The 15,574-nt window shown below is 39.1% G+C and overlaps 1 protein-coding gene across 11 annotated transcripts in view; it reads right to left on the bottom strand.

The window, feature by feature from the left end:
- Positions 1-5,937: 5,937 nt before the first annotated feature.
- The window catches only part of TDRD5 (tudor domain containing 5), a 94,121-nt gene continuing 84,484 nt past the window's right edge, over positions 5,938-15,574 (bottom strand). For all 11 annotated transcript variants that reach the window (XM_015122686.3, XM_028850921.2, XM_015122658.3 and 8 more), the window contains one exon: positions 5,938-6,519. In XM_015122686.3, the coding sequence (XP_014978172.3) occupies positions 6,272-6,519 (248 nt within the window). In that variant the 3' untranslated portion in view covers positions 5,938-6,271. The remainder of the gene's footprint in view (positions 6,520-15,574) is intronic.

The raw sequence follows: 15,574 nt of genomic DNA, 5'->3' as shown, positions 1-15,574 counted from the left end.
AAAAACTTATTTATTTCTCCCTTCATTTCGTTATTTTATCCAGTTGTCATTCAGGAACAGGTTGTTCAGTTTCCATGTAGTTGTGTGATTCTGAGTGAGTTTCTTAATCCTGAGTTCTAATTTGATTGCACTGTGATCTGAGAGACTGTTATGATTTCCATTCATTTGCATTTGCTGAGGAGTGTTTTACTTCTAATTATGTGGTCAATTTTAGAATAAGTGTGATGTGGTGCTGAGAAGAATGTATATTCTGTTGATTTGGGGTGGAGAGTTCTGTAGATGTCTATTAGGTCCACTTGGTCCAGAGCTGAGTTCAAGTCCTGAATATCCTTGTTAATTTTCTGTATCATTGATCAAATATTGACCGTTGGGTATTCAAGTCTCCCACTATTACTGTGTGGGAGTCTAAGTGTCTTTGTAGGTCTCTAAGAACTTGCTATATGAATCTGGGTGCTCCTGTATTGTGTGCATATATATTTAGGATACTTAGCTCTTCTTGTTGCATTGATCCCTTTACCATTATGTAATGCCCTTTTTTTTTTTTTAATGTTGGTTTAAAGTCTGTTTTATCAGAGACTAGGAGTGCAATGTCTGCTTTTTTGTTTGTTTGTTTGCTTTCCATTTGCTTGGTAAATATTCCTCTATCCCTTTATTTAGAGCCTATGTGTGTCTTTGCACATGAGATGGGTCTCATGACTACAGCACACCAATAGGTCTTGACTCTATTCAATTTGCCAGTCTGTGTCTTTTAATTGGGACATTTAGCCCATTGACATTTAAGGTTAATAATTGTTATGTGTGAATTTGATCCTGTCATTATGATGCTAGCTGATTATTTTGCCAGTTAGTTGATGCAGTTTCTTCATACTGTCGATGGTTTTTACAATTTGGTATGTGGCTGCTACCAGTTTTTCCTTTCCATATTTAGTGTTTCTCTCAGGAGCACTAAGGCAGGTGGTGACAAAATCTCTCAGCATTTGCTTGTCTGTAAAGAATTTTATTTCTCCTTCGCTTATGAAGCTTAGTTTGGCTGGATATGAAATTCTGGGTTGAAAGTTCTTTTAAGAATGTTGAATGTTGGCTCCCACTCTCTTCTGGCTTGTACAGTTTCTGCAGAGAGATCTGCTGATAGTCTGATGGGCTTCCCTTTGTGGGTAACTTGACCTTTCTTTCTGGCTGCCCTTTTTTCCTTCATTTCAACCTTGGTGAATACGACAATTATGTGTCTTGGGGTTGCTCTTCTCGAGGAGTATCTTTGTGGTGCTCTCTGCATTTCCTGGATTTGAATGTTGGCCTGTCTTGTTAGGTTGGGGAAGTTCTCCTGGATAATATCCCAAAGAGTGTTTCCCAGCTTGGTTCCATTCTCCCCGTCACTTTCAGGTATACCAATTAAATGTAGGTTTGGTCTTTTCACATAGTCCCATATTTCTTGGAGGCTTTGTTCATTCCTTTTCATTCTTTTTTCTCTAATCTTGTCTTCTTGCTTTATTTCATTAGGTTGATCTTCAATCTCTGATATTCTTTCTTCTGCTTGATCAATTTGGCTATTGATACTTGTATATGCTTCACGAAGTTCTCATGCTGTGTTTTTCAGCTGTATCAGGTCATTTATGTTCTTCTCTAAACTGGTTATTCTAGTTAGCAATTCGTTTAACCTTTTTTCAAGGTTCTTTGCTTCCTTGCATGTGGTTAGAACATGCTCCTTTAGTTCAGAGAAGTTTGTTATTACCCACCTTCTGAAGCCTACTTCTGTCAATTCATCAAACTCATTCTCTGTCCAGTTTTGTTCCCTTGCTGGAGAGGAGTTGTGATCCTTTGGAGGAGAAGAGGCGTTCTGGTTTTTGGAATTTTCAGCCATTTTGAGCTGGTTTTTCCTCATCTTTGTGGATTTATCTACCTTTGGCCTTTGATGTTAGTGACCTTCAGATGGGGTTTTTGTGTGGATGTCCTTTTTGTTGATGTTGATGCTATTCCTTTCTGTTTGTTAGTCTTCTTTCTAACAGTCAGGCCCCTCTGCTGCAGGTCTGCTGGAGGTCCACTCTAGACCCTGTTTGCCTGGGTATCACCAGTGGAGGCTGCAGAAGAGCAAAGATTGCTGCCTGTTCCTTCCTCTGGAAGCTTCGTCCCAGAGGGGCACCCACCAGATGCCAGCCAGAGTTCTCCCACATGGGGTGTCTGTAGACCCCTGCTGGGAGGTGTTTCCCAGTCAGGAGGCATGGGGGTCAGGGATCCACCTGAGGAGGCAGTCTGTCCCTTAGAGCTCAAGCGCCGTGCTGGGAGATCTGCTGCTCTCTTCAGAGCCGGCAGACAGGAACATTTAAGTCTGCTGAAGCTGTGCCCACAGCTGCCCCTTCCTCCAGGTGCTCTGTGCCAGGGAGATGGGAGTTTTCTCTATAAGTCCCTGACTGGGGCTGCTGCCTTTCTTTCAGAGATGCCCTGCCCAGAGAGGAGGAATCTAGAGAGGCAGTCTGGCTACAGCAGCTTTGCCTAGCTGTGGTGGGCTCCAACCAGTTCTAACTTCCTGGTGGCTTTGTTTACACTGTGAGGGGAAAACCACCTACTTGAGCCTCAGTAATGGCAGATGCCCCTCCCCCACCAAGCTCAAGCATCCCAGTTCAAGCTCAGACTGCTGTGCTGGCAGTGATAATTTCAAGCCAGTGAATCTCAGTTTGCTGGGCTCCGTGGGGGTGGGATCCACTGAGCTAGACCACTTGGCTCCCTGGCTTCAGCCTCGTTTCCAGGGGAGTGATCGGTTCTGTCTTGCTGGTGTTCCAGGCACCACTGAGGTATGAAAAAACTCCTGCAGCTAGCTGTCTGCCCAAATGGCCATCCAGTTTTGTGCTTGAAACCCAGGGCCCTGGTGGTGTAAGCACCCAAGGGAATCTCCTGGTCTGTGGGTTGTGAAGACCATTGGCAAAGTGTAGTACCTGGGCTGGAATGCACCATTCCACACGGCACAGTCCCTCATGGCTTCCCTTGGCTAGTGGGGAGATCCCCAACCCCTTGCATTTATTGGGTGAGGCAATGCCCTCCCCTGCTTTGGCTCACCCTCTGTGAGCTGCATCCACTGTCTAACCAGTCTCAATGAGATGATCCTGGTACCTCAGTTGGAAATGCATAAGTCACCCACCTTCTGTGTTGATCTCGCTGGGAGCTGCAGACCGGAGCTGTTCCTATTCAGCCATCTTGCCAGCCACCCCTGGCTGCTGTCAAGTTAATCTTTCTAGACTTCAAATTTCCTCATGTAAGTTCCTTTCTAGATCAAAACTCCGTAATTCTAAGTCTCTAGGTTAGACATAGGCTGATTGTGGGCAGAAGCCTCTAGTTACTCCCCATGCCTTGAAACGGGCAACTGACATCTCAAACATGAAATTTAGAGGGGAAAGGCTGCTTGCTGCTGGAATAGCTCCTCTTTTGATATCTCGTGGGTTTTTTTTTTTTTTTTTTTTTTGGAGACAGTTTCACTCTGTTGCCCAGGCTGGAGTGCAGTGGTACAATCTCAGCTCACTGCAACCTCTGCCTCGTGGGTTCAAATGATTCTCATGCCTCAGCCTCCTGAGTAGTTGGGACTAACAGGTACATGCCACCAAGTCCAGCTAATTTTTGTATTTTTAGTAAGAGACAGGGTTTCAACATGTTGGCCAGGCTGGTCTTGAACTCCTGGCCTTAAGTGATCCACCCACCCAAGCCTCCCAAAGTACTAAGATTACAGGCATAAGCCACCCCCTACCCCAGGCTTTTGGGGTATTTCTGGATGGGAGATGGGTAGTATTGGCTACAAGCCACTAGAGGTGAAACCAGAGTCGTTTTTAGTAAAGCCAGTCCCTCTTCCATCCCTAAGGAATTTAGCACCAGCATTTTCCTTTATGTTCTCACTCATTTCATTTCACATACCTCAGGCTCCCACTTCCCATTCAACATTCACTGGGGACCTCCATTACTGCAAACAGCTCTTGAATGCCAAAAATGTTGAGGGTGGGGCAGGGAACTGTTCAGAGTATAGATGTCAGTCCATCTTTTGACAATACAATAAAATTAACTCTAAAACACACAGCATCTACATATCTTTTGTACATTTCTTTATCACTGTTCCTGCCCATACACAGAAATCTACTCATTTTCAAACGATGTATCTACTTTGATTCTTTGCTGACAGTTTAGTTAACTACTAGACAAAGCCCACCTTTTTGGAAGAAGGTATAATAAGTAAACAGATTGACAGGGTGGCTATCCCAGTCAAAGCCAAGTAGTCAACATGTACAAGCCTCTCAAAGGCTCTTTCTTCACACCAACTGAAATGAGGTATTAATTATTAATTACTAAATAGGCTTCTTTCAAAGTGTGTTGACACTCATTTGAAAGAAGTTTGAGATAGTTTTGTCTAAATGATTCTCTATCCAGCCACAGGCAAATGAGATTCTGAAACAGCCTTAGCACAGTTATTTCATAATCCCCATCTAGTTTGCAAGGTGTAAAATTAGTCCCTGTCAGATTATGAAACCAACTATCAAACTTGCAAAAAGGCTACCCAGTTTGGGCAGACTTCCTTCTGGTATCTGGGTGCTATTATAGGGAGGGTTACAGTTTAGCTTACTAAATGTGTATTTCCATCAACCCTTATGACATATTGCTTCTACCAGATTCATCTTGCCCCAAACTTAGTTTAAGTGAAGTGTTCACCTGGAAAAGTAAAATATAGTATCAGATTTGGCAGCTTCTTTAAAGGAAGAATCAAAAGTGCCAGCACTTCACAATGAATTTTCTTCTTTTGAAACACATTTTGTCTAATTATCTAAAATTATATGAAAAACAGCTCCACCAGTTCATACCAATTGAGCATCACATATATATATAATATTTAACCATCACATGATATTTAACTGTCCACTGACCCTCCATATAACTCTCTACCTGCCTTCTCCAATAAAGATGTGTGATACAAAATCACAAAAGCCCAAAACTGTTTCATCAGTTGGATTAACTATCAGTGATGTTTCCAGATTACTTTTGTCTTTTTTTGTCAATTACTGTATCCTTACATTTTTTCTTACAGATATATTGGAATCAGAGGTGAATCTGAGCTTTTAAATTGTACTACATTTAAACATGTTTTCCCTAAGGCTTTTAAACAGAAAATGATCAGTAAAGACTTTTGGTTTGTCTCATGATAATACTCTGAATGTATTTCTGTATTTACCCCCCTCCGACCCCCTTCCTTAGTGGATACTTTGCTAATTAAGTAGTTGAGAAGGAAAGAGGAGAAATTCCTTATTGTAGAAAAAGAGAGAGGAACCAGGAGACCAGCTCTGTCATTTAATGCCAAAAAAGGAGGCCTTAGAAGAGCAGCTGTGTGGGTGAGAACCTTGTTACATGAAGCAAGCTCACTATTTACATCTCTTTCTCAGATTTTACTTCTAAGAAATGATTCTGTTTTGGGGGTTAATTCTGTGAGTAAAATATTTTTAAAATCTGGGAATAAGTCTGGTAAAAAAATTAACCATCATTACTCACATTTTAAAATTTTACCTTCAGTCTTTTTTGATGATTTATATTATGAGCTCAACAGACTACCACATCACATTTCACAGAATTTGACCTCAGAGAACATGTTATATAAATACTTAAAGAATGCCACTGTGGAACGATTGCTACATTAAGGCTCTTGGGAACTGTGATAATTATAGAGATGGCTCAGCTACATTTCAGAAACTGCCTTTACTGCAAACAGCTTAATTTTTTTTGAAATGTAAAAGTATTCATATGACCAAAGCTTCAGGGTGTAGATTTTCTTACTGATCCCAATATTTCAAAGACATGATGATGCTCTATGATATAGAAGACTTCAAGTTAGAAAGCAGCCCTAAGAGTCAAACATCCTTTTTTTCTGGAGACAGGAATGTGAGACTATTTTGTCTTGCCAAATATGGATCACAAACATTAGTTTTTCAATTTTCATTTATCAGTCATGATAATGTACAAGAAAAACAAACACACACAAAAAACAAATTCCTTTAAACTACATTAAAAACAAAGGTGAACAAAACAACACAGAATAAAATAAAATCAAGAAAAATCAAGATCAACAGTAAATATCAATACTTACACATCAAAGTAGACTGTTAGCATAATAAAGCTAACATATAGCCACAGAAAGACAAAAGTATCAACAATCAAGACACAATTTTGTGTCAATACCTCCTCATTTTGGCCTGGGAGTTCATCAAGGCCTAAGCGGCTGGATTCTGTTTTTCTCCCTCCTTCCCTCCCTCCCTCATGCTTCCATCCTTTTCACACTGGGGTACCAGTGTAGGAGGCTCCTGGATGTAGCTAACCGTGCGGCAGCACCTAAGGCAGCAGTGGCTGTACTTCGAGGAATGTAGAGCTTCTGAGAAATCTGGCACTCATAAGACAAAATCAAAGACAGCTGGTCCATGGATTCTTGGCTCTTGTCTTTGTACACTGTAACAGCACGGCTGCTAGAAAAATCTTCATTCTTTAGGATCTCTGGTGAGCTTTCCACTGGAAAAGAAAGAGTACACAAACATCTTTTCACGGGGTTCTCATACTTACTGCCTTCTTTCCCCCATTCTAGTTCTATACTAATTGGTATTACAATCATTTTCTGTTAGGTCGCGACAATTACCAATGGTTAATCAGAGAAGATGAGACTTAGAAACCAGTCAACAAATGGAAAGGAAATGGGGAATCATGAATTGAGATAAAATAAATCTTGTCAGGATGAAGGTGAGAGAGGGAAAATATACTTATGAATAAGGAAGGGATGCTTTATTTCTAGGAATGTCATAAAAATAAATTGGATATAATAGAAATCCCAGAGAAGAGCCCATAAGTGCTTCTATTTCCTTCCAGCACTAAGCTGAATGGTGTCCCACAGGCATTCTCTCTGTTGCCAAAGTTGTTCCAATTCCAAGTCTGTGCCAGGATAAAAATAAAACCATCCTAGACTGTGGTTGCTAAGAAGTCCCCCAACCCAGTTATCAGCCATAAAATGAATGCCTAAGTAATTCATTTTAATTAAGAAGAAATAACCCTTTAAATAAAATGGCTGGAACTGCAATGCTTGAGATTTCCTAACAGCCAAGGAAGGCGATGCTAAGCACTCTGAGATGTGTACTCGTAGCTGGTCTATAAACCACTTATTACCTGCCTACAATGAAAGAAGGTGCTTTTTCTGGCATCTAAACCAACACATTGCTTCTTTCAAGAAAGTCCTGCTTAAAAAAAAAATTCAGGTGAGCTAAGCACGTGTTCAGCAATGTAGCTGCTTGAATACTCTGGAATAAACTCCTTACAGTGTAGTCCACTGCTGCAAACCCTTCAAACTGGCACCAGTATGTAGACTACGTTTTGAATAGCATTGTTCTAGATCTTAAAAGCAGAGATTTCAAAAAATTCAGAGAAAAAGGAGGCATAATCCATTATTTAATTCATCTTTGCATTTTTAGCATCTAGCAGAGTAATGCGTGGTATATGTTCCACACTTTTGTGAAGAGATGTTCAAGGAAGATTTGACAGCATATTCTAAAAAGTGAAATTCTGATCATAAAACTATAGTGTCTACTAGAGAGGAAAAAGAATAATTTAATTAAATAATGTGATTTTACAGGAAGTCTTAGGTGAGCTCAGATAGTAAAAGGTATGAAAAGCAGGAACACATGACCAAAGAATTTAAGAGTAGCAAAATTTCTGCTTTCAGTCATGGTGTTTTTCCACAAGAATATTTACTCTTTTGCCTTACACAACTGGAAAACTGGACAAAATGTATGAAACAACAGCTTTCAGACATTGAACAAGCATCCCAGGACAGTGACCCCTGAGAGAAGGCAATCTGTAAGTGCTTTAGCTCACTGCCTGAAAAGACTTTTCAGGCTGTAGTATGAGGAGGAAGAATCCAGATTGAACCAGGTAGTCTCACTGAGTTGAGAAAACAAAGTTCAGAATTCAGAAAGGCTAGGCGTCTAGAATTTGTGGATATAAAGTACCAGAGAGGAGGCAGCTGCAGAGAGACAGAGAAGAAACTGAGGATCTGCTGAGAGGTCTCCTTGAGTCTTGGACCGAGTAGTCATCTGACTCCTGTGCATGTGAGCAAACTACGAAGGCCAGGGAAAAACTACCAGAAAGGAGCAGGCAGAATAATCATTAGATCTTACATTGGGACAGAACAGTTTGTGTTCTCATCAGCCGTAGCGGAAAGACATCCTAACACATGCAACATCAAGTCCATCAATAATCTCAGAAGGTATTAGGTACTGCCTAAATAGCAAAGCCAAACCAAACCAGACCTAGACCACAGGCTCTTCCAGACCAGCCTAATAAACCTAAAAGGAACACTGAAAGAAAAAAAAAGATTGGGAAATTAAACTGCATCTCCTCACCCCAAGACAAGACAGGAAGAAAAGGAGAAAGGGAAGAAATTAAGCCAACACATATATACACCATGGAATACTGTGCAGTCATAAAAAATAATGAGTTCATGTCCTTTGCAGGGACAAGGATGAAGCTGGAAACCATCATTCTCAGCTAACACAGGAAGAGAAAGCCAAACACCGCATGTTCTCACTCATAAGTGGGAGTTGAACAATAAGAACATGGGCACAGGGAGGGGAACATCACATATTGGGGCCTGTTGGGGGGTGGGGGGCAAGGGGAGGGATAGCATTAAGACAAATACCTAATGTAGATGACAGGTTGATGGGTGCAGTAAACCACTATGGCACGTGTATACCCTGTGTAACAAACCTGCATATTCTGCGCATGTATCCCAGAACTTAAGTATAATAATAATTTAGAAAGAAATTAAGCTGACAATGTAAAATTCAGTGTCTGGCATTCAATAAAAAATTACCAGAGACAAAGAATGTATAAGACCTATAATCAGGAGAAAAAAAAAATCAATATAAACAGATTCAGAAATGACACAGAATTCAAAAGTTATATATATGACAGAATCATAAGACATGGATATTATAACAGTTGTTTAAAGAGCACTCTATTCAAGAAGATAAAAAGGAAAACGTGACTATAATGTGGAAAAAAATGGAAGATATAAAAAAGACCCAAGTCAAACCTCTAGAGAAGAAAAATACACTGGGCCAGGTGCCATGGCTCACTCCTGTATTCCTAGCACTTTTGGGAGGCGGGCAGATCACCTGAGGTCAGGAGTTCGAGACCAGTCTAGCCAACACAGTGAAACCCTGTCTCTAGATCTTAAACACATAGATTTCAGAGAAAAAGGAGGCATAATCCATTATTTTAGAACTTAAAAAATTAGCTAGATGTAGTGGCACAAGCCTGTAATCTCAGCTACTTGGGAGGCTGAGGTGGAAGAATTGCTTGAACTTGGGAGGCAGAGGTTGCAGTGAACCGAAAGTGCACCACTGCACTCCAGCCTGGGTGACCGAGCGAGACTCTGTCTTAAAAAACAAAAACAAAAAAAACACTGAATTAGAAACTGAACAAGACGACTGGTACACTTGGAGACATAGTAGTAGAAACAAACTCAAATGATACACAGCAAAGTCTGAGAGTAAGAAATGTATCAGTAAGCAATAGAACAACATCAAACAGTCTACCAACACGTGTAACTGCAGTTACAAGAAAACGGGGGAAGGGTGACAGAAAAATTAAATTTTTTTGGACCTGTGGACCAAATAAATAAAGTTTTATTGTAATACAGCTACTCTCATTCATTTACCTATTGTCTGTTTTCATGCGGTAAGAGCAGAGTTGAATAATTGCCACAGATCATATGGCCTACAAAGCTAAAAAGATTTATTTTTCGGCTCTTTGCTGAACCCCAATTTATACATTGGAATGAAGAACACTGGAATGGAAAATGTGTGAGTAAACAAACTTTTCTCATTTTTAATATCTTTAAAAGATAATTGACTATAAAGCAAAAATAACAAGAACTGGATATTTTTGATATCCAAGAATTGGATTGTGGGGTTTACAACGTATTTAAAAAGTGAAATATATAATAACAATAGCTAAAAGGCTGGCATGGGAAAAATGAAAAGTTTTAATGTTATACATAAAGTGGTATCATTTGAAGGAGACAATTTAAAGAAATATACTATAATCCCTAAACCACTAAAAAAAGAACAAAACTACCAAGCCAATAAAGGAGATAAAGATGGAATTTTAAAAACCTCACTTTAAAGGTAGGAAAAGAGAAAAAAGGGCATAAGACCAAATGGACAAACAAAACAAATAGCAAAATAATGTATATTAACCCATATCAATTGTCACCTTAAGTTGTCCAAACATTCCAATTAAAAGAAGAGATTGTCAAGATTGATAAGAATGCAAAACCACACCACGTATTTACAAAATTTTATCTATCTACATTTTTATGTTTTTGAAATGGGGTCTCACTCTGCTGCCCAGACTGGAATGCACTGCTGCAATCGCCACTCATTGCAGGCTCAACCTCCTGGGTTCAAGTGATCTTCCTGCTTCGGCCTCTCAAGCAGCTAGGATCACAGGTGCACACCAGCACACCCGGCTAGTTTTTAAAAAAATTTTTGTACAGACAGGGTCTCACTATGTTGCACAGGCAGATCTCAAACTCCTAGGGTCAAGTGACCCTCCTGCCTTGGCCTCTCCAAATGCTGGGATTACAGGCATGAGCCACAGCACCCAGCCAAGAAACCTATTTTAAGTATAAAGATACAGATAGGTTAAAAGTGCTAGGATGGCAATAATATGCCCTGCAAAGGCAAATCAAAAGAAATTTGGAGTGTCTTTATTCATATCAACTACATAGATTTCAAAGCAAAGAATATTATGAAAGATAAAGAGTAAATTAATAATGATAAGTGGATTGATTCATCCAGAGAGCATAGTAACCCTAATTAACAGAGCTTCAAAGTTCTTGAAGCAAAACCTGTTAAAATTGAAAAAAGAAAAAGACAAATCAACTACTATAATTAGAGAGTTCAACAATTATCTCTCAATAATTGAACAATTAGAAAATTAGTAAGGATATAGAAGATTCAAACAACACTATTCATCACCTCGACCTGATATTATGAAATACTTTACCTATCATCAGACTATATACATTGTTCTAAAGTACAGATAAAGCATTTACAAAAATAGAGCACATTGTAGGCTATAAAAGTGTCAAAAATTTTAAAGAATTAAAATTTATGTTACTTGATCACAACAAGTTAAATTAGAAATAAATAATAGACATCTGGAAAACCCCCAAGTATGTGGAAATTAAACAACATAATTCTAGATAACCAATAGGTCAAGAAGAAAATTCACAAGGGAAATTATAAAATATTTTGAAATGAATGAAAATGAAAATGCAACATATCAAAATTCATGGGATGCAGCAAGAGCAGGGTTTAGACAGAAAATTGTATCACTAAACACATATTAGGAAAAACTATAAAATGAATGATCTAAGGTTTCAATTTGAAAAACTAGAAAAAGAAAATTAAGCCCAAAGTAATCAAATGGAAGGGAAAAGAAAGAACATAATGAAATGGAACAGAGATAAACAGGAAAATCTATGCAACAAAAAATCTGGTTATTTGAGAAGTTCAATAAAATTGATAAATCTCTAGGCACACTAAGATCAGGCAGGAAAAAGATGGCACAAATTACTAATATCTACAGATATTAAAATAAGGGAATATGAAAATTTATGTTAATAAATTTTACAGTTTAGACGAAATGGATAAATTCCTTGAAAGAGAAAACTACCAAAGTTTACTTGAGAAGAAACTGATAATCAATAACTTTGTATCTGTTAAAGACATTAGCTTAAAATACCTTCCTTCAAAGAAAACTCTAGGTCCAGAGGTCCTCACTATTGAATTCTACCAAACATTTAAGAAAGAAATAATATGAATTCCACACAAATTCTTCCAGAAAATATTAATGGAAGAGGAGGAAACACTTCCCAACTTATTTTATGAGAGCAGCATTATCTGGATACCAAAATCAGACAAAGATATTATTAAAAAAACTACAGATAAATATCCCTCATGAACATGGCCATAAAAATCCTTAACAATACTTTAACAAATAGAGTCTAACATTATATAAAAAGGATAGTATATCACGACCAGGAGGGCATTATCCCAGGAATTTAAGGTTGGTTTAATATTTGAAAATCAATATAATTCACCATCCCATAAACAGTCAAAACAAGCAACATCCATAATCATCTCAACAGACGCAGAATAAGCATTTGATAAGATTCAACACCCATTCATGATAAAAACTATCAGAAATCTAGGAATAAATTGGAACTTTCTCAGCCTACCAAGGGCATCTACAAAAAGGCTACAGCTAACATTATACTTTATTTGTAAAAGATAAAATGCTTCCCTATAAGATCAACAACAATGCAAGGACGTCACTCTGGCCTCTCCTATTCAGCTCTATAATGGATGTCCTAACCAGTGCAAGGAAAAGGAAAAATGGCAAACAATTTCACAAGTAGTAAACGGATTTTTTCCCCCCAACATATGAAATGTCTATACAGAAAATCCCAAAAAAGCTATTAGAACAAATTAGTTTAGCAAGGTCACGGAATATATGAAAACCAACTATATTTCTATATACCAGTAATCATAAAAAATTGAATTTAAAATGCCATTTATTCAATAGTATAAAAATATTGAATACTTAGGGATAAATTTAACAAAAGATGAAAAACACCTATGCACTGAAAACTACAAAACATCATTGCTAGAAATTAAAGAAGGATAAATGTTTAAATATAGTTGATTAAGATGCTGGATAGGAGGCAGGACTAGCTTGTAGCTCCTGCTTGGATAGACAAAGCAGCATGTGGACACTCACGTCGTGAACTTATGTTCCTGTGGTAGTTCTTGAAGCAAACAGGGAAAGCTGAGAGAATCCATAGACCCTTTGAAGAAACTGGATCACCCCTGAAGGTTCCCTGAGATGCCGAAAAACTGTGAGTCTTCTTGCTTTCTCAACGGGGAGGCTCGTGGTCTGGGGCAAGTTCTCAGCCCTGGTCACCAGCTGCCTAGAAATAGACTTGGTGCTGTTGCGGGGGCCACGGTGGGAGTGAGACTGGCCTTTAGAACTGCAGGCTGCATGGAAGCGGGGTGAGGCCTGTGACTGCCGGCTTTCCCCCACTTCCCTGGCAACCTGTATGACTCGGCAGAGGCAGCCATAATCCCCCTGGGAGTATAACTCCACTGGACTGGGAACCACACCCCCACCCCCATAGCAGCCGCAGCAAGCCCTCCCCAAGGAGGGGCTAAGCTCAGACACACCTATCCCTGCCCCCACCTGGTTGGTGATCTTTCTCTACCTGCCCTGGTAGCGAAAGACAAAGGTCATAATCTCTTGGGAGCTCTATGGCCCTGCCCACTGGCTGAGAAACCTGAATACTTAACCAGGTATGCCTAGGGCAAGTTTGCATCCTCCCTATAGGGCCACAGCTGATGTACTCTTGAAAGCACCATCTCCTGGCTGGAGGTCAACCAACACAAAACCAGTGCACTAAACAAACACACAACCAAGGACCCTCAAAGAGTCCACTTCACTCCCCTGCTACCTCCACCAGAACAGGTGCTGGTATCTATGGCTGCAAGACCTGAAGATGGATCACATCACAGGACTCTTCGCAGACACTCCCCAGTACCAGCCCAGAGCCCAGTAGCTCCACTTACTGGCTAAACCCAGAAGAGCAAAAACAATCACCACAGTTCAGTTCTCAGGAAGCCCCAATCCTAGGGGAAAGAAGAGAACACCACATCAAGGGAGCATCCTGTTGGACAAAAGAATCTGAACAGCAGCCGTTCAAATCCCAGATTGTCCCTCTTATATACTCTACTCAAATAAGAAGGAACCAGAGAAATCATTCTGGTAATATGACAAAACAAGGTTCTTTAACACCCCTAAAAGATCACACCAGCTCACCAGCAATGGATTCAAACCAAGATGAAATCTCTGAATTGCCAGAAAAATAATTCAGAAGGTTGACTATTAAGCTAATCAAGGAGGCACCAGAGAAAGATGAAGTCCAGCTTAAAGAAATCAAAAACATGATACAGGATATGAAAGAAAAATTCTTCAGTGAAATAGAAAGCATAAATAAAAAACGATCACAACTTCTGGAAATCAAGGACACACTTAGAGAAATGCAAAATGCACTAGAAAGGCTCAGCAATAGAATTGAACAAGCAGAAGAAAGAACTTCAGAGCTCAAAGACAAGGCTTTTGAATTAACCTGATCCATCAAACACAAAGAAAAAAGAATTTTAAAAAATGAACAAAGCCTCCAAGAAGTTTGGTACTAGGTTAAACATCCAAACCTAAGAGTAGCTGGTGTCCCTGAGGAAGAAGAGAAATCTAAAAGTTTGGAAAATGTATTTGAGGGAATAATCAAGGAAAACTTCCCTGGTCTTGCTAGAGATCTAGACATCCACATACAAGCAGCTCAAAGAACACCTGGGAAACTGATTACAAAAAGATCACTGCCTAGGCACATAGTTATCAGGTTATTTAAAGCCAAGACCAAGGAAATACTCTTAAGAGCTGTGAGGCAAAAGCATCAGGTAACCTATAAAGGAGAATCTATCAGATTAATGGCAGATTTCCCAGCAGAAATCTATAAGCTAGAAGAGACTGGGGTCCTATTTCTAGCCTCTTTAAACAAAACAATTGTTAGCCAAGAATTTTGTAGCCAGCAAAACTAAGCTTCATAAATGAAGGAAAGATACAGTCTTTTCCAAACAAACAAATGCTGAGAGACTTCACCACTACCAAGCCAGCACAAGAACTGCTAAAGGAGCACTAAATCTTGAAAAAAATCCTTGAAATACACCAAAATAGAACCTCCTTTAAAGCATAAACCTCACAGGACCTACGTAACAATAACACAATGAAAAAAACAAGGTATTCAGGCAACAAATAGCATGATGAATAGAATAGTACCTCACATCTCAATAGTAACATTGAATATAAATGGCCTCAATGCTCCACTTAAAAGATACAGAACTGCAGAATGGATAAGAATTCACCAACCAAGTTTCTGCTGCCTTCAGGGGACTCACCTAACACATAAGGACTCACATAAACTTAAGGTAAAGAGGTGGAAAAAGATATTCCATGCAAATGAACACCAAAAGCTAGCAGGAGTAGCTATTCTTATATCAGACAAAACAAACTTTAAAGCAGCTGCAGTTAAAAGACAAAGGGACATTATATAATGACAAAAGGACTAGTACAACAGGAAAACATAGCAATTCTAAATATACATGCACCTAACACTAGAGCTCCCAAATTTATAAAACAATTACTACTAGACCTAAGAAATTAGATATCGATGGCAACACAATAATAGTAGGGGACTTTAATACTCGACTGACAGCACTAGACAGAAAGTCAACAAAGAAACAATGGACTTAAACTATACCCTACAACAAATGGAATTAACAGATATTTATAGAACATTCTACCCCACAAATGCAGAATATGTATTTTATTCATCAACACATGGAATATTCTCTAAGACAGACCACATGATAGGTCACAAAACAAGCCTCAGTAAATT

The sequence above is a fragment of the Macaca mulatta genome, chromosome 1 (assembly GCF_049350105.2).
Source record: "Macaca mulatta isolate MMU2019108-1 chromosome 1, T2T-MMU8v2.0, whole genome shotgun sequence".
NCBI classification, from domain to species: domain Eukaryota; kingdom Metazoa; phylum Chordata; class Mammalia; order Primates; family Cercopithecidae; genus Macaca; species Macaca mulatta.
This window is presented reverse-complemented; position numbering and strand designations above follow the sequence as displayed.